The following is a 21384-nucleotide window of genomic DNA, read 5'->3' as shown; positions in this document are numbered from 1 at the left end:
TGAATGTGCCTTGCCTGTGAGCTTCTGTTGTACTATCATGGACCAATATTTCTTCTCCCACTCCAAATTCCTGGCTATTCTCTCAAAGGAGAAAAAGAAAGAGTCTACATCCTCTTCATCAAAGCGGGGGACTGTGTTTGCCATTTTTGCAATATCGGGCGTCTTTGGTCTCGACATAGTAACATTAGGCCTATCCCCTGGGACGCTACTGGCCTTGGCCTGGGTCAACTCAATTTGACGTTGCATTAACTCTTGTTCAAGCCTCAGATTTTCTGCCTTCATTTTTTCTTTTTCTAACTCCAATCTAGCCAATTCTAGTTGTGTGGAATCTACCCTCATCTCACTAGGTCTAGTAATACATGTAGTAGTAGTACTTGGAGCAGTTTTTCTACCAGCACTCTCAATCTCATCTGTGTGTTCATTTTCTACACCACCCAGTTCAAGCTTCTTCACCAGAACTGCAAAGATTTCTTTCTTTCGACTACACTCTCTGATATCAGCATCTACATGAGTTGCAACCTCAACCAATTGGGCTTTCACTAACCCTCTCAATCTATCAAGAGTGACGTCTTTCACAAACTCTGCAGCATCGAACTTGGCTGCCATGATTATTCACATCTAGCTTTCCGACTAGATTTCAAGACTACGTCGCTAACGCAACTTCCTACAGTACACTCCACTGCGTACCGAACTACGAGAATAGTCTAAGCAATTCAGACCGGACAAACACTCGTATATCTCGAGGCCAATTTCCTCGTAAAGCCACATCTAACGATGCTAATCCAAATAACCAGAAAGTGACACACTAATCTGATCGAATGACATAACGGAAATGGCAATACGTACCCTTCCTTTCCAGCAATCAATGCTGTAACCCTGGTATTCAGCTAGCGAGAAGACCAGTACAAGTGCACAAAACATACTTAGTACTCATCGCATCGCTTCGCGAATCGCACTTCCATTCACAACCACTGCTAACGCAGCCCCATTACACATACCGTGCAATGTCACGCAGTATACAATACCGCTACGAACGAACGACACTGTTACGTTCGCTACCTGTGTACACATCTCACATGAGTGCGAACACTACACACATATGCTTCCAGCGGGCATCAATACTTACAACGATGTACCAAACACCGAAATAACTACCCAAAAGACAGCCTGTTTGTATGTTCATTTCCCGGACATGTTCCCCACATGTCATGCACCAACAGAACACCCGTCAGCACCGACATAACATCTGTCATACACCGACAAAACATTCTTGGATCAGCACCGAATGACTGCAACTGTTCACGCCATGTTTGCCAACTCCAACTCTCATGTCCCGAATGGACACTTTTATTCTACCCCACCCTGGTTTCACCAAGGCACATCACGGTTCTCCGTCACAATTGAGGAAAGAACTTTATGTACAGATAATGCAAAATGGGTCAGGGCACGCGATAAATACACTGACTGTTAAAGATGGATGGTATTTTATGACAATGATTCACACTCAAATCTAGCATGCTTTTTTCGTGTGAAGTTTGAATGACAGCCCATGATACCACAGTACAAGATACCACAGTACAAAATCTAATTACACAATGTATGTTGCAATGTATAATTTTGCAGCTATTTCGTTGTGTATTGACACTCATAAAATACCGGGCAAAATACAACCACTGTACGGTGATGGCTGTCGGTGTGAATGCCACCAATAAGGAGCTTCAAACACAGAGCTCTCCTTGATGCCACATTGTACACTGCCAATAAACAGTGATATTCTGACCATCAGAGGATTACTCCAGGATTGCATGATTGCCGTAAAAAGGTGCTGATGCCCAATGATCTGCTCGGTCGTGATTTGGCAAAAAGGTGTATGTCTGCCGTTTTACAGCGACTACAAAGCCGAGAAAATTGACTTTAAAGTTTTGGCAGTTTCCTTGACCGTAGAAGCCACCTAAACTGTGCAACGCTCAGGGATTCAATTCCATGATTTAGTATACACTTCAAATTTCATTTCCTGATAATTTTCTTGCATCTAACTTTAAAGAATACTTCAGAATTAGCACTTTTAGCATGTTTAGAGACATACACCTTTTTGCCAAATCACGTTTACAGGGTCTGCGACCCACGCTATTTTGGCAAAAAGGTGTATCTTCACATACACTGTAAGAAATCATGCATTTAACTTGGCAAAAAGGTGTATGTATAGAGATACACCCTTTTGCCAAATCACGTTTACAGGGTCTGCGACCCACGCTATTTTGGCAAAAAGGTGTATCTTCACATACACCGTAAGAAATCATGCATTTAACTTGGCAAAAAGGTGTATCTTCTCATGCACCGTGAGAAATCGTGCATTTAAGTTGGCAAAAAGGTGTATGTATAGAGATACACCTTTTTGCCAAATTAAACGATAACAAAATATACCAGAGATTTTGTAGGGAGAAGGGTGTATGTGAGACCATTTCTAATCAAATGTTAACTCTTGACAATCTTTACTTCATTATTACAAAAAGATTTAAAAAATAACAATAAAGAAAAATATCAGGATGCACAACTTGTTCATCAAACATAGAAAAATGTGCGGAAATTACAACTCCCCCTAGAGTCTGAATATTAACAAAACATGGTCTCATGGATATGCATGGTTAAGGATTACAGCTGAAGAATTTTTCTTCTTCCTTCTCCTCCCTTTTTTCAAAAACTTCTACTTCCAATGAGATGATTCATTATATTTTTTAGCTTTGTGCCCCTTTTTTCGACAAAAGGTTCGTTTGTTTTCTGTACTGAATGCTTTAGCAAACAAAAAGGCAGTTGTTTGCACATCATGTATCTGTTCTTAAAAACGCAGTTATCATGCTGCTCCCAATTTTTGCAATAAATTCAATAAATGTGAAAATTCAGGTAGGATCATTTAACTGTTTGCATCCACTGAGCACTTTGAGCAGTACATCCAAGTATCATTTCCAAAGACAGGGACACATCTTTCTCTAGACCTTTGTGTGTAACTGCCACTAAATGTCTGTTAGGTAACAGCCCCATACGCATAGCGTAATGGGTAGCCGATCTTACAGTCACACAGCACACCATTACACTATGTACAGGCTTCTACATGCACTGCACAGCACGGACAGTGCAGGGATCACTGTCATTTTGAAGCGTAGAGAACTCTCATCCCACAGCCACACTTGCTGGAAAAGCTGTCATTTCAACAGAAATGCTAGATTTTACGAATCTGCGCATCTAATGGCATAGAAGTGGCCGTAGAAGTCTAGGACAAACGTTAGATCTGAACTTCTAGATATTAGGTACTTATTCTACTCACCGACTAGCAACAAGGAGAAACTTCTGCAGTGCAACGGGCTGCCAGTTTGAGTCAGGAGCATGGCCCGCCACCGCACCGACCGGTGAAACGGTACACATACATGCCAGCAGCACGTATAACAGAGTATATGATATACACACAGTATAAAAGATACACCTTTCTGCCTTATCATACTTCGCAACTATAATTCATGATTCATTCGGCAGATGGATGTATCTAAAGATACACCTATCTGCCAAATCTTTAAGCTCTCCCCAGCGTGCACGGTTAGAGGTGTATCTAGAGATACACCCTTTTGCCAAATCATGTAGTTCTCTATCCTGGTACGTCATTGTACGTCAAGGGTGTATGTAAAGATACACCCTTTTGCCTAATCAAAAGCAGGAAAATTGATAAAATAATACAGAGATAGCCCCAAGTATCTCGGAAACAAAGGATCGATGACTTACGAAAGTTGGTCACATGAAAATTTCGGCATCGAAAACCCCCCAAATGGTAAAAACCAAAAACATGATATTTTTCAGACATACACCTTTTTGCCAAATCACGACCGTGCTATACAGTACTGTAAATGGGATGCATTTTTAAATTATGTCCATTGATCAAATGGCCCTTGATCACACTCATTAGGCATGCAAATTCTGCAAATGAGATTGTGGATGCTGCATGTTGAGTGGCACAAGCCAGCTGGAATGCTCTGAGAATAATGATAGAAATGATGATGTATTTTAACAGGCTTTCTTGTTGTTGTTTTTTTGTGGGGTGGGGGGGAGGGGATCAGTGGAGATTTGTGGGTTTTTTTTTTTTTTCCAGTTGTCAGTTACACTTTACAATAAACAGACAGCAGCAAGGTTACAGCAATACGATACACTGTATTGACTGTTCCGCCTGTCCTACCTCTGAATTGGCACCTGGCATTGTAATGTAAGGTATATTTTTTTTTTCATCAATGAAATAAAGAGAATGCATCACTTATATGAAGGGAAGAATTTATCTTTAAAAACAAAAGGATGATACAAAGTAGTTAATGAATATTTTCAACCAACGATGCCATGTACAATGTATAGTGATGAATCTATGAATTAAGCATCAAAACAGGTTTTGTTTTGTTTGTTTGTTGTTGTTGTTTTTTTACTCTTGGGCATCAGAATATTTTTGATCTCCAGAGGTTGGCTACCCTGCTACTGATTGTGATCTAGAGAAAACCTAATTTTGATTTGTTTTTTTTTTCCACCCTTTCTTCTTCTTATTTTTACCAAACTGCTTCATTTTGTCAAAATTGTGACCTTACACATGTTGATAGAAGTTACCATGATGTTATAATGATGATCATGCATATGATCAACATTATTGCATAAAGATTATGCTCAATAAAATATGAGAATAATGATTATAATAATAACCTCAGTCTAGTACTGATAGCAATAATTTGGTTTTAAAAGGTAATAATGATAGTGACGATGATAATGATGATGGTAATGATAATGATAATCATAATGATTTATCAAAAATGAACCTCTCTGTCAATTTATCAGGCATCAATAATTTCATAGTGTGAATGATACAGCTCATAGCTAACTTTTAGGCCTACATGCTACCATAAAGCGATGTGCTACAAATAGATGCAGTGTACAGCTGTACATTGTATGTGCACATATGTGTGTGTGTGTGTGACTATCTTCACAAAGATGGCAAATCCGCTGTGGATATCTCATTATCCAAGAATGCCCAAACATAATTACTCCACGGCAATCAAGACAGGGGCTGAGGAAGATTGAGGGCCTTGCTACTATACACTGTATAGGATTAGATGGTTACAGTGTGTAGGGGCTATCTTTGTGTCAGACTGAGCATGCAATAATATCAAAATGTAGCTTTCCATTACCGTGCTTTAAAACTGGGGAATGTGTAATGGCTGGGTTGTTGAAATCTTTCCATGCTTCAGTGCACAAAAATCCTTAAATGTATGAAGCAAATCATTGATGCACTATTTCAGCCACAAAATCGAGGCTACAGTGGATTTATTTGGGTCATGCTAACTGGTGGAAATAGTTTTGCATATTTTAAACACCACCCTTCAATCAGTGCAGTATTAAACTAATTTTATGAAGATTTAAATAAGGGACTAGCAATACTTGTAATGACGTCGATATTATTTTCTTTGCCGTTTCATTCTGTGTATTTCCTTGTTCCAGATGGTTATAGAAGAGTGCCTATAGATGTATAAAATTCAGTACAAACAAAAGTGATTTTAATGTGATGAAGGAAAACCTTAAATACACTGTGTGTTGTTGTTTTTTTTTTATTCTTCTCCAATTTGCTCCAAGTAGCATTATTGTTATTATAGTTATTATTATTATTATTATTATTATTATTATTATTATTATTATTATTATTATCATTATTATTATTATTATTATTATTCGGGGGAAGGTGTTTGTGTTTTGTTTTGTTTTGTTATTGTTGTCGTTTTTTGCCAGTCATTGAGATGGATTATAAACACAAATAATCATGTAAAATGTATGTGGAGCAAGTTTTAAATTAAAATTACCCATTTTATCATTTAGGGTTTACAATGTACAAGTGTATGTTTCTAATATGCCCATGTTTATTAAAAGTCCTTTCAAATGGAGAGTTGACTGTCCTTTTTGCCTTCATCCTGTACTTTGTAGCAGCAGTAGTTATCTCTCTCTCTCTCTCTCTCTCTCTCTCTCAGACACTTTGTTTTAGATGCTTGTAACATTGTCATTTGCGGGTAATGTGTGCATTCCCAATTACCCAAGAGTAGACATTTTCACTCCTATTCATTTTACTGCTCTCAACAGACCACACTGAAAGGCCACTTTTGCACATTTTGAATGTCACCGACCATAAAGGCTCTTAGTGAGCACTTCACGCCCCTGGAATACACCTGCTGCCTATCTACAGCAAAAGGTTTACGACAGTAAAACTCAGACGTTAGATGTAAACATGTTCTTTCTTGAAAAGGTTCAAATGTACATTCTTTATATACAAGCCAAAGTATAGATTCCCCTACAAAGAAAAAAAGAAGAAAAAGAATTAAAAGAAAAGATCACAAAATCTATGAGTATTGTTGTATACCTGTTTTGTGGCATGAGATTCTCTTTTCTGATGAAATAATGTGTTCACACAAGTACACGTACAGTACGTACACTTGTAGATCTTCTATACTGTAGCTTCTTCCATTACAGAGAGCACTGGCCTGTGTTAAAAGGTATTGAGGCCTGTGTCTTCTGATATAAGGTGCATTCAATGTTCAAACATACAAATGTATCACAGAGATACACTGTACAATGTATACTCTGATGTGGAGGCATGTTCAAGCATATTTGTAATACAAATTTGTATACTAGCTACAGAGGTGTGGTCTGGTGTGTACACATGTGTGTTTGGTCATACAATTGTATGAAGAGAGTTTGTTCTGACATTATTATACACTGTGTAGAGAGGGCTCAACATTAGTGTTGCAGGGCCGCTAAAATTTTTAACGTTTCCAAAAAGGTCATATCTTTTAGTGGCCCTGGGGCCACTAAGATTCAAAAAGGATTGTTATGTTTCCATGTACATGTACACGTACACGTGTACCGCGTGCTAAATTCTTTTTGCGGCCACCAAAATTTCAGATTTTAAGAGTTTAGTGGTCCGAATTTTGTCTCATCGTACATGGAGAGACCTGTGCGATGAGATATTTAGGGCGAATGGGACACCAGAGGGAAAATTAGTATCGAGCCCTAATTCAGTGTATGATGTGTGTGCTCTGTTGCCATGATGTTGTTCAATACACTCTTGCTCCCATCCCCTTGCAGCTCCAAGCAGAGAGACCTTTACGATGAGACTTTCAGGCCGCTGGTGGAATCCGTTCTCCAGGGCTTCAATGGCACCATCTTTGCCTATGGGCAGACAGGGACTGGGAAAACCTTTACCATGGAAGGTGAGTTAAAGCATGCTAAATGCTTAACCCACTATAATGGACGAATCCCAAGTACAAATGTATACTCGACCAGGGGGGCATTTCATGAAGCATTTTGTCTGACCTTGTCTGACAAATTTGCTGTCAGCCAATCAGATGCAAGGATTTCTGTAGCTTGTAACAGTTTGTCAGAAAAATATCTGACCAAACTGCTTCATGATATGCCCCCCTGGTGTTTATGGTAAATGTTGTTGTTGGTTTTTTTTTTTGTAGTAAATTCAGTTTTTCCTCAATGGTATAATTTGCCTGGGCAAGAATGTACTGTACTCTGTCTAAAGTAGCCAGCTACTAAACATACACTTGATATCTCAGAGACTATGCTTTTTTTGCTTGATAGAAAAGCTGTTTTGCTTTTATTCCAATGTTTTGACAGAGATAACTCTCTTTAGTATTGACAAAAATTAGTCATTGCAGCCCACCCAAACCCGCAAAAAAAAAAAAAAAAAAGTATTGTATTTGTTCAATCCATTCTGTTTTAGTAATCAATTACAGTGGCCTTTCAGTGTTCTTTTGTCTCTGAAAGATTTTTGTGTGTGTATGTGTAAATTGATATAAAAGTATTTTTATCTTATTTTTGATTGTCAAAGCGCAATTAGGTTAAGCATTGTTTTGCAAAAGGGCATTGATGTCTGAATACTACAGACTAATGTCCATACCATAGGTTGATATACATTGTCTTGGACTGCAAACTTTGATACCCAGTTTATGTGAAATTTCATGAAATGAAGAGTTGTGTACATACACATTTCTTCATTACAAAATGTCTTTTCTTTGGAAGATTTCTTATTGAACTCTACATGTAATAAAAGTTTACTTTGTAGCTGTAGTTAACAAGAAAGCAAAACCGAACTCTTCCTAATAACACCCTACTTTCCTTTTCTTTTCAGGTTTGCGTTCAAACCCAGAGCTGCGTGGGGTCATACCAAATTCCTTCGAACACATCTTCACCCATATATCACGCACACAGAACCAACAGTACCTAGTGCGTGCCTCGTACCTAGAAATCTATCAGGTAAGAAAATCATTTGCTCCAGTTCTGTTGTTTTCCCTTTCTATTCTTCATTATTTTGATTTGCCTCATCTGTTTTCTTTTTTTCCTTCTTTCCCATCTTCTGTATAGTCATCTTTCCTCTTTATTTCATAAGTTCTTTTTTTTTCCTTTTCCATCTTCTTCCTGTTGTTTCTTTGTTCTTCTTGTGTTTTTTCTGTCTATATCCTATTTCAGTTTCAGTATGCTTTTCAGCAAAGAAAATAGTTTTTGTCTCCCCAGTCTCTATAGATTTTAAACAAAGTATGAAAATTACCAGTCTGTCACCCAATCTTTATCACCAGATGAGTATAACCAAACAGAGTTTAATTTCTTCTCATAACCTCTCTACTTGGAGTGATCTGATCCACACATATGTAATTACTGAGAGAAAAAACAACATAAAATGCAATTGAATGTGCCAGCAGCAAAGCTGTGTTCACACTTGTGTGCACGTCACATCTTGTCAAAATGAATGCAAGCAGTTAAAATAATCACACAAAGCTGTGTTCACACTTGTGTGCACGTCACATCTTGTCAAAATGAATGCAAGCAGTTAAAATAATCACACAAAGCTGTGTTCACACTTGTGTGCACGTCACATCTTGTCAAAATGAATGCAAGCAGTTAAAATAATCACACAAAGCTGTGTTCACACTTGTGTGCACGTCACATCTTGTCAAAATGAATACAAGCAGTTAAAATAATCACACAAAGCTGTGTTCACACTTGTGTGCACGTCACATCTTGTCAAAATGAATGCAAGCAGTTAAAATAATCACACAAAGCTGTGTTCACACTTGTGTGCACGTCACATCTTGTCAAAATGAATGCAAGCAGTTAAAATAATCACACAAAGCTGTGTTCACACTTGTGTGCACATCACATCTTGTCAAAATGAATGCAAGCAGTTAAAATAATCACACAAAGCTGTGTTCACACTTGTGTGCACGTCACATCTTGTCAAAATGAATACAAGCAGTTAAAATAATCACACAATCTTTGCTGCTCTCACAGGAAGAGATCCGAGACCTGTTAGCCAAGGACCAGACCAAGAGATTGGACCTCACAGAGAGACCAGACACAGGAGTTTATGTCAAGGTTTGTTTAAAGCCCTTTGTGTACCAAGGCTCTATTTAAAAGCTTTTCACTTACCATGCTGTTATTTTCTTTCTTTGATAGCATTTTAATAGCCATCCATCAAAAGTTGACTTAGTTGTTAATATTAACGAGCCCACTCAAGTGTAACAATGTGCCTCAGTCCGACAGGATGGCCATGTTGTAATGATAGGAATTATTAAGGGGTGCTGGTTAATAGCTGTATTCATGGACAATTTCTATGAAAGTGAAAACTTTGTGCAGTGTGGAAATTTTCATGCATTTTGTGCATCAAGAAACTATGTAGCACCAAAATAAAAGCACACAAATATTTTTTGTTTCTTATATGCAACATTCTATTAACATGTTCTGACTTGGGGAAATAAAAAAACAACAACAAACAAACACAAAATCAATATAAACCCAGCAGAGGGCAAAACATTTTAATACTCACAGAAAAATTTCCACTTTTACAGTAGTTCATGGTTACGTATATGGATCCATGAGAAGTGAAGAGGAGGCCTCATGAGGCCTGCGGATAGGGAGCCTCTTGAGTACCCCAGAGGTGCTCATGAGGGGGAGAGTGCTTTGTGAGACAGACCCCCCCCCCCCCCCCCCTCCCCATGAGCAGATTGCCTGGACTGATGTTTATCTATTTTGCATATGAATTGAATGATGATGATTGTTGATGTTATGGATGTTATCATGTTGGATTGGGTCATACTAGTAGTAGTATTACAGTACTCTCTTCATAATCGGGTACACGTAGGCTCGGGCAGAGCGTTTCTTACCCGATTCAGTTTTAGATCTCCCGTTGGTTTGTTCGTTCGTTCATTCATTTGTCCGTGTCCAAAATAACTCAAAAAGTATTTAACGGATTGGGATGAAACTTGCAGGGAAGGTTGAGAATGACACAAGTAACAAATGATTAACTTTGGTAATGATCCGAGAATTTTGGGAGAATTTATGAAGGATTTTTGATATTTTGGCAGGTAGGGTCAATGAATTTGGGAGTTCAGGCTACGCATATTTGAGGTTTGCCTGCGCGCACCAAAGTGCTCTAGTTTCTGCTGGGGCGAGGTGCGCCATGCAGCTGAGGGTTTATGACGTAACAAAGGCTTCTATATTGGGAAAGCGGGCGACTTTCAGCACCAATGCTGTGTGTACGTATGATATCTCTACGGAAGAACAAGATCAGTGGTGGAAATAAGCTGCATGCTTGGCGGAGGTCTGCGCTCTCAGAGTGCTTTTCTAGTCTAAACCATTTTTCAGTATCGCCAATAAACAGGCCAACCTACACATCGTAGCCGTGCGGTGAGCTCCGTTTTAGATGCATAAATTTGGGATAGCTCAGGGGATGAAGATGCATAAACTGGTTTTTGCTGCAAATGCATTCAGGTCACATTCCTTTTAATCCAGTGGTACTTTTCGTTGAAGATTCCTTCACTTTCCATCATGTGACCATCATCCCTAGCTGCACAAAACCATAACTCCAGTGACTACAAGTCAGTATAAAGATTTAGAAGTTTTAGACTTTTTTTAGCTTTGTTCTGACCAAAGCAAAGGAAAAGCAGTCAAAACGAAAGAAGGACAGAAAAAAATTGCAGTAATTGCATGGAAACACTGTTCAGAACAGAGACACGCACAAGACAACCGGAAGCCCTCCAAAATACTATAGTAAGTCTACTACTCATCGACAACCTATTTTTAGATGGACCATCCTCGCGCAATGGTACGCGTGAGATGGGGCGCAATACAGTACTCTGGAACATTCGAACATGAATAGAAATCAAAAGGAATAAGGGGAATAGGTGGTACAGGTAAATCAAAACTTGAGGAAACAGGAGGAAAAAGAATTGAAGAAAATCCTCAGTAATACACATTTGTTTAATACTAACTACATATTTGTCCATTCACTCAATTTATATTTTTCAATGGGAAAACGGGCAGTGGATTAAAATGATGAGCTTGCACCGGTGTACTGTAAAAAAGATCCACATTCCTTTGTCGCCTAGAACTCCGCACTTACGGTACGAGTCAACGATCTGAGCTGGTCTGGTTTTTGTCTCGAGTGGAATGAAGTTAAAAGGTGAAACTGAGGGATGTTTCTAAGATCTAAGATATTTAATCAAAAAGTGATTGATGAATAGTTGGTCCAACTATACTGATTACTGCTAGTACTGAGACTTGGTCATCAATCACTATAATATCGTCATCAGTCCCCTGGCGTATGTGCACACCCTGCTGAAGTTTAGTGAGCAATTTTGAATCACTGACATCATCGTGTATGGTGGCTTTCAACGACAAAAATCCATCTAGTACAATTGCAGCTGTTTTGTTATTGGCATCAAGAACATCAACCAGCTAACATAAATAAGTTACATCAACCTGTAGGTTAAACCTACTGTACAGACAGCAAAGTTTATGTTCCAGTTTCACCTGTGTGTCTGTAAATATTCTGACTGTATGTTTATCTGTTTGTTTGTTTGTGTACGGTACAAGATAACTTGTGAGCGGATCAACGACTTTTCACTCCAAATGAAATTAAAACCTCAAAAAATATTCAGCATATACAATGTATTATTTACCAAATATCTCTGTATCTTTCCAGGGATGGCATCAAGTGGGATGAGATGAATATCCTGGCCACCTTCCACCCGGCTGACAAGGACTACGGCCACATGAAGGTGGACAAACCCGACACGCCCTACACCAAGTACGGTGTACGTGGAGCCCGAGGAGGGTCTGGAGGACGTTGACCCCCAAAGCGACGAGGACGAGGCTACGCTGAATGCTACCGAAATCAACAAGAAGTGAGTGCAGTCCAACCATTGATCTCTCATCGTGACATATCTGGATAGCTCATCGGATAGACCCATTCATGCTGTACGGTACAAACGGTTAAAGCTATCGCACTGCCCAACTGTCATCATACATGTTCTTGTACACGCAGTTTTCCAGCAGAGATTGTCACAAAGAGAATGTGATGTCCTGAGCTCCTTACACAAGGCAGAAGTGTATGGCGGTATTAGCATGGTAACATGGCGTCATGGTAGCTTCAAAGTGATTGGCCAATGACATATCCAGAAATTTACTTTTAGAGATCAGTGACCGAACCCTCTATGTGCTTATCTTTCATTGGTTCCTCTGACCAATGTCAAATATCGAGTATAGAAAGAGTTTGGTGAACAGCAGCAATAGGCCTCATGCCATTACCCAGCCTCGAGAGTCTATTCTTGGGGTGAGCGTGAATGTATTGCTATCGAGGGGAAGGGGGGGAGGGGGGAGGGGGTAAACGGACTTTGGTATACTGATGGGCATTCTCTTTCTGACAACGCAATCATTACTGTACTGTATATGAATGAATGCAAGACCGGGAAAAGAATTCAGAGTGCACAGACCTCTGCCAAGCAGCTCATTTCCATTCATACACGCATGCTGAAAAAAATCACCCAATTTCCCAAATGATAAAGCAAAAAGCCTTAGATACCCGATCAGCTTCCTGCTGTACGTGGCACCTCAAGCAGAGCCTGCGCTTGAGTTTGGGTATGTGAACTCCTTAGTTCATAGACCCTTTTTGCACAAAGGTACGATATCCTGTAATAATTGACAAAAATTTGTGGATCACCGTCAAACTTTAATCAGCTGTTCCTTGTGTCATTATCAGCTTGTAGCGTAAGTTTCATCCAAATTCGTTCACAACTTTTTTGAGTTATTTTGTGCACAGACAAACAGACCAACACTGACAAAAACATATCCTCCGTGGTGGAGGTAACAAATGAATGAATTAGCTAAAGGAGGAATGATTAGAAATTCACCCTCTGTGTAGTGTGTCCTCAACTTGGCAATGTCTCTATTAGTGGTGTGTTTTCATATGATGTTGTTTGAATTTGAGTCAATTAGATATGCATTTTTTATTTAATTATTTCTTCTTGCTACCACAACAGGTAAATTTGTGTGTGTTGTATGTTTTATCCCTGTCCATGGCAGACTTTCCAGTGGTCCCCCAAAAAGATGGTGGGAAGACGAAGGTGACAAGGAAGAATCCAGTGAGGATGAGGAAGAGGAGTTGACAGAAGAAGCCAAAGGCAAGCACCATTAATGCCTCGTGTGTCAAATACTATACTTGAAAGTACAAGTTCACTTTCATAGACATGTGGGTTTAGTGAATGCAGCAATATTAGTAGACCACATCAGTGAGAGTCTGAGGAAAATTGAACAATGTGTTCAAGAGTTGTGAATTTTTGAAGTTTCTGCTCAGTCACAGCTGGATGAGAAATCTACTATAGCTTGTGATGTCACATGTGTACAACGGTATAAAGAAAGTATAACAAAAAAAATCAACTTATTTTCACTTTTCTCGCATATCAAAAGAACACTCAACTTCTCTCTTTCAGAAAGCAAGGGAAATAATATTATCCTTAACATATGTCAGTAACAAGTCCAAGAAATAATTTGCACTTTGTGTTCAAATTATATCGTTGTACGCATGTGACATCACAAACTGTAGTAGTCTTCTCATTCAGCAGTGTTTGCGCAGATACTTTAACAATTCATAACTTTTGAACGGATTGTCGGATTTTCCTCAAACTTTCACTGATGTGTTTTAGAATGTACATAAATATTGTTGCATTCACTCAATCCACCTGTGTATGAAGGTGGACTTCCTTTAATTCGGCAACTTGACCTAGTTGTAGGTGAAGTTAATGGCAAGTCCATTCAGTTGTAGCAACATGCCTTAGTCCAAGAGGAAGGTTATTGCAACAAAATAGATGTAGGGAGGATTAGGTCATCTGTGTTCATTGCTGATCACTTTCCAGACAATTGTGCCAGTTTAGTGAAGGAAGCACGTCTAGCATGCAGGGCAGTTGGCAAACACGGCATAATATTTCCCCCCCCCCCCCTCGGGTTTTTTTTTTTTTTTTGGGGGGGGGGGGATTGCTACTTCCTTCGAAATTCAGAGGGACCTTCTGTATTCAAGGGGCCACAGACCACAGCATATAGATGTATACACACTGGAAAGCATAGGAGGGAATGTGAAGTAACAGTAAATTTCTGAATGGGATGGGAACATTGATGGTCATGGCGCTTTATTGGGCCAAAACCATTAAAAATGTACAATTCAGGTTTTGAAATTTTGAAAAAATAAAGTTTTCTCAAAAACATTCCGACAACGAAAAATTGCTAAAGGATACACTGAATTTCAACTTAAACAAAAATGAGCAACAAATGTTGCAAACTTTTTATGTTCTGAAATTTGAAGCTGAACATGAAAATTTAACCACTGTAACTTACGTTACTGCGCTTATTTTTCTTTGACCATATTCATTCTGTTTAGGGATGGACAATGCAACTATCCTTCTATTGGGGGATAGTTTCGAAGATATGACCATTCTTATTTCAATGTGCCTGCTATATTTTTCATTCATTTGATGAGTTGCTGTAACCGTGAATTAAGATATTGATAGATATGATAGAGGTTGTTAACTAAAAGTTAGATTGTTTCCTATATCTTTTTTATTCGTACACATAGAACTTGCAGAAAACTGCCAAATGATTTTAGATGGATTTGTCCTACACATATTCTCAAACAATCTCAGTAACCATATGACAAATGAAAATGTGACTGTTTAAACCTTGGTAACGTTTGTTACGCATATGAGTCACGTATGTTACACAGATATATTAAACACTAAAAAAGAAGATAAATTTTAAGAGTTCTAATAAATATCAAGAGTACCAGCGTTGCAAGACCTTCAGTACTTCTGGAAGCAGATTTATTTAATTGCCGTCTGATGTTATCGTCCTTATAGTATAATGTACCATACATTTGGCCTAATATGAAAAATTGGAATAAGATATTTAAATTTCAAGAGTTTATTTTGTCTGAATATTATGAGTTTCACTGCAAAATTACCTGTTGAAGTGCCCTGTTTAAAACCAAAGGAATGCATTTATATAAAAGAGTCACTAAAGACATTGTCAAGAACCCCTAAAATGTATCAGTGTGTACTTTAAACAATTGTAACGTATGTTTCAAATGTTTCCAGATTGAAATATTTATCACTCGAAAGTGGAGATGCATTGGAAAGTGCATTAAAAAGGAATGATGCATCGCTAAACAACATTGCACAGTGTGAGTGCACAAGCTGGTCAGCACTTAACTGTTTAGCATATCAAAGTTTACATCAATAAGATATATAAGGCATAAGAGTGAACAATGTGAAATAAATCACAGCGAGCCCGTAAGTTTAAAATGCAAACACCAGCACTGCTTTATGATTAATAATGCATGATTATCACGAGTTTCATTAATGAACAAACCATGCATTAGTGTTGCTTAAAACGTACAGTTTTCTTGGCACATTATTCAATAATGTGCCATGGTAAGTTTTAAGCAACAATAATGCATGGTTTGGGTAATAGTCACAAAAATACAGAATTATGAACAATTTAAGAGTGGTCACGTAAATAGACAGCTTTCTCACTGTTTTAGATTGAGAGTATAACTGACCTATGACACACTAGTCTATAAAGACAACAATGATTAACACAAAAAGGCGCACCTTTCATAATTTGGATGCCCCCTTGTTTTGTTCTCTGAGGCAATGGAAAAGGCATAGAAATGTCAGAAGAACAAATTGCAATTCTTCTATTTCCATTACATAGAATAAAAGTTCGGTGACATATAAAATGTCTTCAATGTATATTACATCATTGTAAAAGACAACTGTAAACTCACAATCTGGTATTTTTCTGCAAAAGGCAACTTTCAATAAAAGATATAGTGGGTAAGCCAGTGTAGGAGAGAATAATGCAAAAGTGGCGAGTTGTATTAGAGTGAAATTATATAAAATTTGGTATAAGAGCGTGAGTGTGACGCTTTCTTCTATTTTCTTGGTTTAAACATCATATTTTCATTAATATTTCGGAAGAGTTTAGATTGGGTAGAAATTTTTATGAATGATTTTCGGTGCATAAACAAGGAAATTTACATTTCATCCTTTCAATTTGATATCTGCAAGCCAACACTTTTATCCAGTACCTTTCATTGTAAAGCATACATAAGTATACATCATTAGCAAATTTTTAAATTTGTGAATCAATTTCCTTGTCAATCCTTGTAAATCAAGTCGACATTATCACCTTCCCTTTGCTGAGATCGGTTTAAGTCTTCTTTTATTTTCTTGCCGAAGGCTCTGTGCTTTTTAACTATTTCATCTTTTTTATCTGCGCTTTTCCCAACTCTTAAGATTTTCCACAGGAACGTAATACTTTTTTTACTTTTTCGGATTTACTCTCTCTAAAAAAAAAAAAAAATCAAGTGAAAGTTTTCACTCTTAACGGGGTGAATAAAAAAAGAGTGAATTTAGAGTGAAAATGTTCATTTTCACTTTTTTTAGAGTGACCTCAGGGACCACTCCTAAATCTTCGAGTGATCCCTGAGCTCACCCCAAAATGAGTGAAAATGAACTTTTTTCACTCAAAGTTCATTCCAATTTCACTCTAAATTCACTCTTTTTTGTATTCACTCCACAAAGAGTGAATATTTTCACTCATTTTTTTAAAGAGAGTATAAGGAAGGCTTCTTCTCCAATCTTTTCCTTTTTCCTTCTTCAGTAATCGGCCTGAATCTTGGCTCTTGATTTTCCCATTTTGACCTCTTGGAACCCAAGGAGTAATGATAAGATTCCCTTCACAGAGAAATAAGAAAATCCATACTGCAAATCAGTAATAAGATATTCTTACATAATTACGTAACCTACGTTACCTCTAATTTCAAGGAATGAAGTGTCACATAATGAATTTGGTAGACTACAATCACTATAACTTTGAAGTAAATGATATGATAATTAAAATGAAAACCATTATTTTCATCATTCATATATCATTAACATACATATTGGATTGATTTTGATAGAGTGATTGAAACCTACGTTACCAGAGTATTCAGGGCCTCATTGACAATGATTGTCGCCAAAAAGAATGGTTAGTTCAAGCCTAAAAGTTAAATATGTTTTTCATCTGTTTATTTATGGATATTAGTCTTTTTTAGGATAAAGCTTCGGTGAAAAGTACGACAGTGTACATGCAGATGTAAAATTGAAACCTACGTTACCTTAAGTGAAACCTACGTTACAACATTGACCCTATGTTTAAGTACCTTAATGTTGTATAAATATCTGAGTGAGATGTAAACTTGTTATTCTCCTCGACAAAACAAACACCAAAGTACTTGTTTATAGTAAAAGTGTACCAATATTTGAATGTAATTACGCTAAACATGACTTTGAAAATATATATACCGTTCGCTCAGATACTGAGAAAGATCTCATGCAGTCCATTCCCTGTGAGTCTTCAACGTGATGCGCCATTTTGTCGCAAGGACTGTTTCTAAGCAACTATGGAGTAAGATGGTTCTAGATAGCACTTGTTATCGATGAATGGTTGCAATGTTAGTGAATCTAATTAAGATTATTTTTTCGGGGGTAACGTATGTTTCAGTAACGTAAGTTAAATCTGACCTTCGATGTGACTTTTTCAAGCGATTAGTAACGGCTCATAATTGAAAACTCAGTGGAGAGATTGGGGTACCGTATGCCTATGTTTGGTATCTTCCTTGTAACATTTTCATTTTTAATTTTCCATAGCGGTGGTAACGTATGTTTCATTTCTTAACCATACGGTCTGAAACATGTTAGTGCTTGAAGCTTTTTCTCTGCAGCAGATAACCAGGTGGCACAACTATTGTTTACAGCATTGGACGAGACATTTTCTAAGTTTTTAGGACAGATAATTCACAATTTCAACCCCAGGGAATGTTTTAAAGGAAAACTTGAAATCATGGTAACGTATGTTTCACAGGCCTTTGCGACAATTTTGACTTGTGAAATAATTCAACTGAATAGTTTTCAATTATATTTCTTTTTATTCTAACGTGTAGGCAAATGGCTTAATTTGCCTTAGAAAAAGTTTTAATGAAAAAAGACCATGCTTTCATTTGCATGATAGTAACATATCGGCAAAACTATTAATTTGCGACATGCTGTTTTTGGCGGGTTTACCATCTTTATGAATGCATAACTTCCGAAAGAATCATAACTGGATGTTCAAATTCTCGGCAGTTCTAGCTAACAATGTACTAACGGTAACTATTACCCGAAACTTATGACAATCGGTCGTTGCTTTATTTTTTCTTTGGTAAAACTATTGCGACAAGTATTTCACTAAATTGTACATATTTAGTGGTTTTGAACCTATTGTCTAAATTGTATACAGTGTTAGTAATGTAGGAACATTTTTGTTTATCTACAAGATGTGAGATGGTAAGCAATGAACTTTTTGGGGATTTCTTTGCATTTAGAAAGAAGCACAAAGTTTTGAGGACCTTTTTTCTTTTTCTTTTTCTTTTGTGTGTGTGTGTGTGTGTGTGTGTGTTTGTCAGCCAAGTACGTACCCAGTCATGTACATAATAGATATTTCTATAAATTTGTTACTATATGTTTTGTAGTACTCGTATCTGATTAGTTTTTAAATACCTTTAAATGTCTATTCCTTACCTACCCCACATCTCATGATAAAAAAGGGCAAAATATGATTTCATTCAAGAAAAGAGATCCATGCAAAAATGAAAGTTCTTTACAAAAGGAAAATTGCCCAAAATTCATCTGAGCAATTCTTGCTTGACAATGTGAAAGGGCAGTAACGTTAAAATTTTGTTTGCTTGCCCTTCATGTTTGTCATTTTGTCTCTGACTAAGATTCTGCTAGGGGAAGAAGCTCAGGCCCCTTTGACTCCATTTTGAAATGAAATTAATGTGCATAAAATTAAGTAAAATTTTCTCATTTCCACTCGCTTCTCAGGTAGATTTCCTTTTGGCTTTTCAATTGTGTGTTGTGAAATTCTCCTTGTAAAAGTCACCAGGCTGAATTTTAAGAGTTTGTTCGCAAAAACCGATTAGTCCATTTTTTAAGAATTTGAAGTACGGTCTCTGTCATAAAGTACAAAATGATACCTTTTAAATGATATACATTGGTTGTATTGGTCACTACATATTAAGGTACATTTTTAAAGTTATGGTCAAAAGGAGCAACAATTGTATTATTGTTCGCTTTATTTGTCTTGACCTTTAATTGCAAATATCTCCATTCGGCAAATATGGACTTATCGGTTTTTGCGAACACACTCTCCATTTGAAAATAATCTTGGGATGATCAGCCAGTGTGTGGTTCACCTCTTTGCAGAAAAGCAGCGGCAATTCCAGCTGAAGAGGAAACAGCACTACAACGAGGCGTTCAACATCAAGCTGGCCAAGCAGCTGATCCAGCAGGAGCTCGAAGAAGACGAGGAAGACGATGAGGAGGGGGAGGCAGCGAGTTCAAAGGTCGAGGTCACGGAAGGAACCAGAGGCGAGGGGCGTTCAGAGGAGCCGGGATGCTCGGCGCATTCTGTTGATGGCCTGAGCAAAAGAATGGAGGATACGTCAGTCGGTGGCACCGGCCTGTCTGCTGAGACGGGCGACTGAGCGCTGGGGCAGTGCAGTTCATCTCAATGATAAAGAGAAAGATAAAAACATTGTAACCTTTGACCTCGCTGCCAACAGGTCCTCTTGTAGACAAATGCCTGCATAGCTTCTTGTGCCATTTTTTTCTTTTTTTTTCTGCTGTGCTTTGACATTGATGGAAGCCGATCAGCAGCGGTGTGACATGATAGCGGTTCTGCAAGGAAAAACCGCGGGATCACTCCCTGAGATGCAGATTAGCCGGGAATGTTCGTTTGCAGCTGGTTTGGTTGAGCGGGGTTTCTCGATATTCGCAAAATAGTCTCCGCAAGGACGTGGCATGGATGCTTGGACATATTGAGCCAATATGTCGTCACTTCATACCATGAAATATGATACAGAGACTCCAACTGTCCCGCTTATGACGGGAGATCTCCCGTGGAAAACCCATTTTTGCGAAATCTCCCATTCTCCCGTCCTGGCTCTGTGTCTCCCGCTTGATATGATTTCTTACTTAGTGTCATCGTATGTTGAAAAATAAGCCTTAGATAGCATGAGAGAGCATCTAGAACCCTAGAGCTTGGACCCAGGCCGCCAGGAACTTCTCGCTTTGCGCACATCAAGTTGGAGTCTCCCGTTTGCTAGGGGTTTCAGACGGGAGAATCTCCAGATCAGAAGGTGCTTGGGGTTGGAGTCTCTGATGATATGGCATTTGCCACAGTGCACTTGTTATTATTTGAGGAACAATGTGGTGTTCCAATTTATTTGAGATATAAATTAAAGTTAAGTCTTATCATTCTCGATTCAGAGACAGTCCCCATTGGAAAGTTGTCAGTAAAGGCTATCACTGTTGCTTGTGATTGAAGATGTTTATTGGTTGCCTTGCTGTTTATCAGCTTGTTTAACACTGCTTTTGGCATTTTAAACATAGCATGTGTCAGTTACTTTATGACTTGGAAATGTCAGATTTAACTGCTTTGTATTAAGTACTAATTTCTTACTCTTCTCTATTCCTCCCCCCCCCCCTGCTCTCTATCTAACTCTCTCTCTATCTTTAGCGCCATTGCTATATGGATAATAACTGTAGTATTGACTCACAATGATTGTAAGTGTTTAAATGCAAAGGGGCCCGGTACTCTCCACTTCATTTGTGAAACACGAACATTTCATCACGATGGGAAAAATAGTTTCATCGCTTGCATTTTAAGCTAGCTACTATGATGATACAAACAAATATCACTGTTGCTCTTTTTGGAGATGGATTTATGATGTAGAATAATATAATGAATAATCAAGAACAATATAATGAATAATCAATTCATTGAGAAGTATCAGGCTTTTGTAAGATAGCGACCTGGAATTGAGGCAACCCTCAAAACAATGTTGTGTAGCAATTCAAAGATGAATTGGCTGATGTGTAACAAATACTAAACAGGCATAAAAAT

General features: G+C 38.0%; 2 protein-coding genes across 2 annotated transcripts in view; both read left to right on the top strand.

Moving 5' to 3' along the window:
* The window catches only part of LOC140246803 (kinesin-II 95 kDa subunit-like), a 43384-nt gene extending 33904 nt beyond the window's left edge, over window positions 1–9480 (top strand). Inside the window, exons 3-5 of the mRNA XM_072326135.1 lie at window positions 7150–7274; window positions 8201–8325; window positions 9358–9480. Of these exons, the coding sequence (XP_072182236.1) occupies window positions 7150–7274; window positions 8201–8325; window positions 9358–9480 (373 nt within the window). The remainder of the gene's footprint in view (window positions 1–7149; window positions 7275–8200; window positions 8326–9357) is intronic.
* A 483-nt stretch (window positions 9481–9963) lies between these two features.
* On the top strand, window positions 9964–20346 carry LOC140246802 (protein phosphatase inhibitor 2-like). The gene is given in 5 exon segments (XM_072326134.1): window positions 9964–10028; window positions 12050–12161; window positions 12163–12251; window positions 13429–13526; window positions 19683–20346. Coding segments are annotated over 5 exon segments (645 nt in total). The 3' UTR covers window positions 19964–20346.
* Window positions 20347–21384: the final 1038 nt, after the last annotated feature.

This window comes from Diadema setosum, chromosome 3 (genome assembly GCF_964275005.1).
Source record: "Diadema setosum chromosome 3, eeDiaSeto1, whole genome shotgun sequence".
Classification (NCBI taxonomy): Eukaryota; Metazoa; Echinodermata; class Echinoidea; order Diadematoida; family Diadematidae; genus Diadema; species Diadema setosum.
Note: the sequence above shows the minus strand (reverse complement) of the source record. Positions and strands in the feature narration are given on the sequence as shown.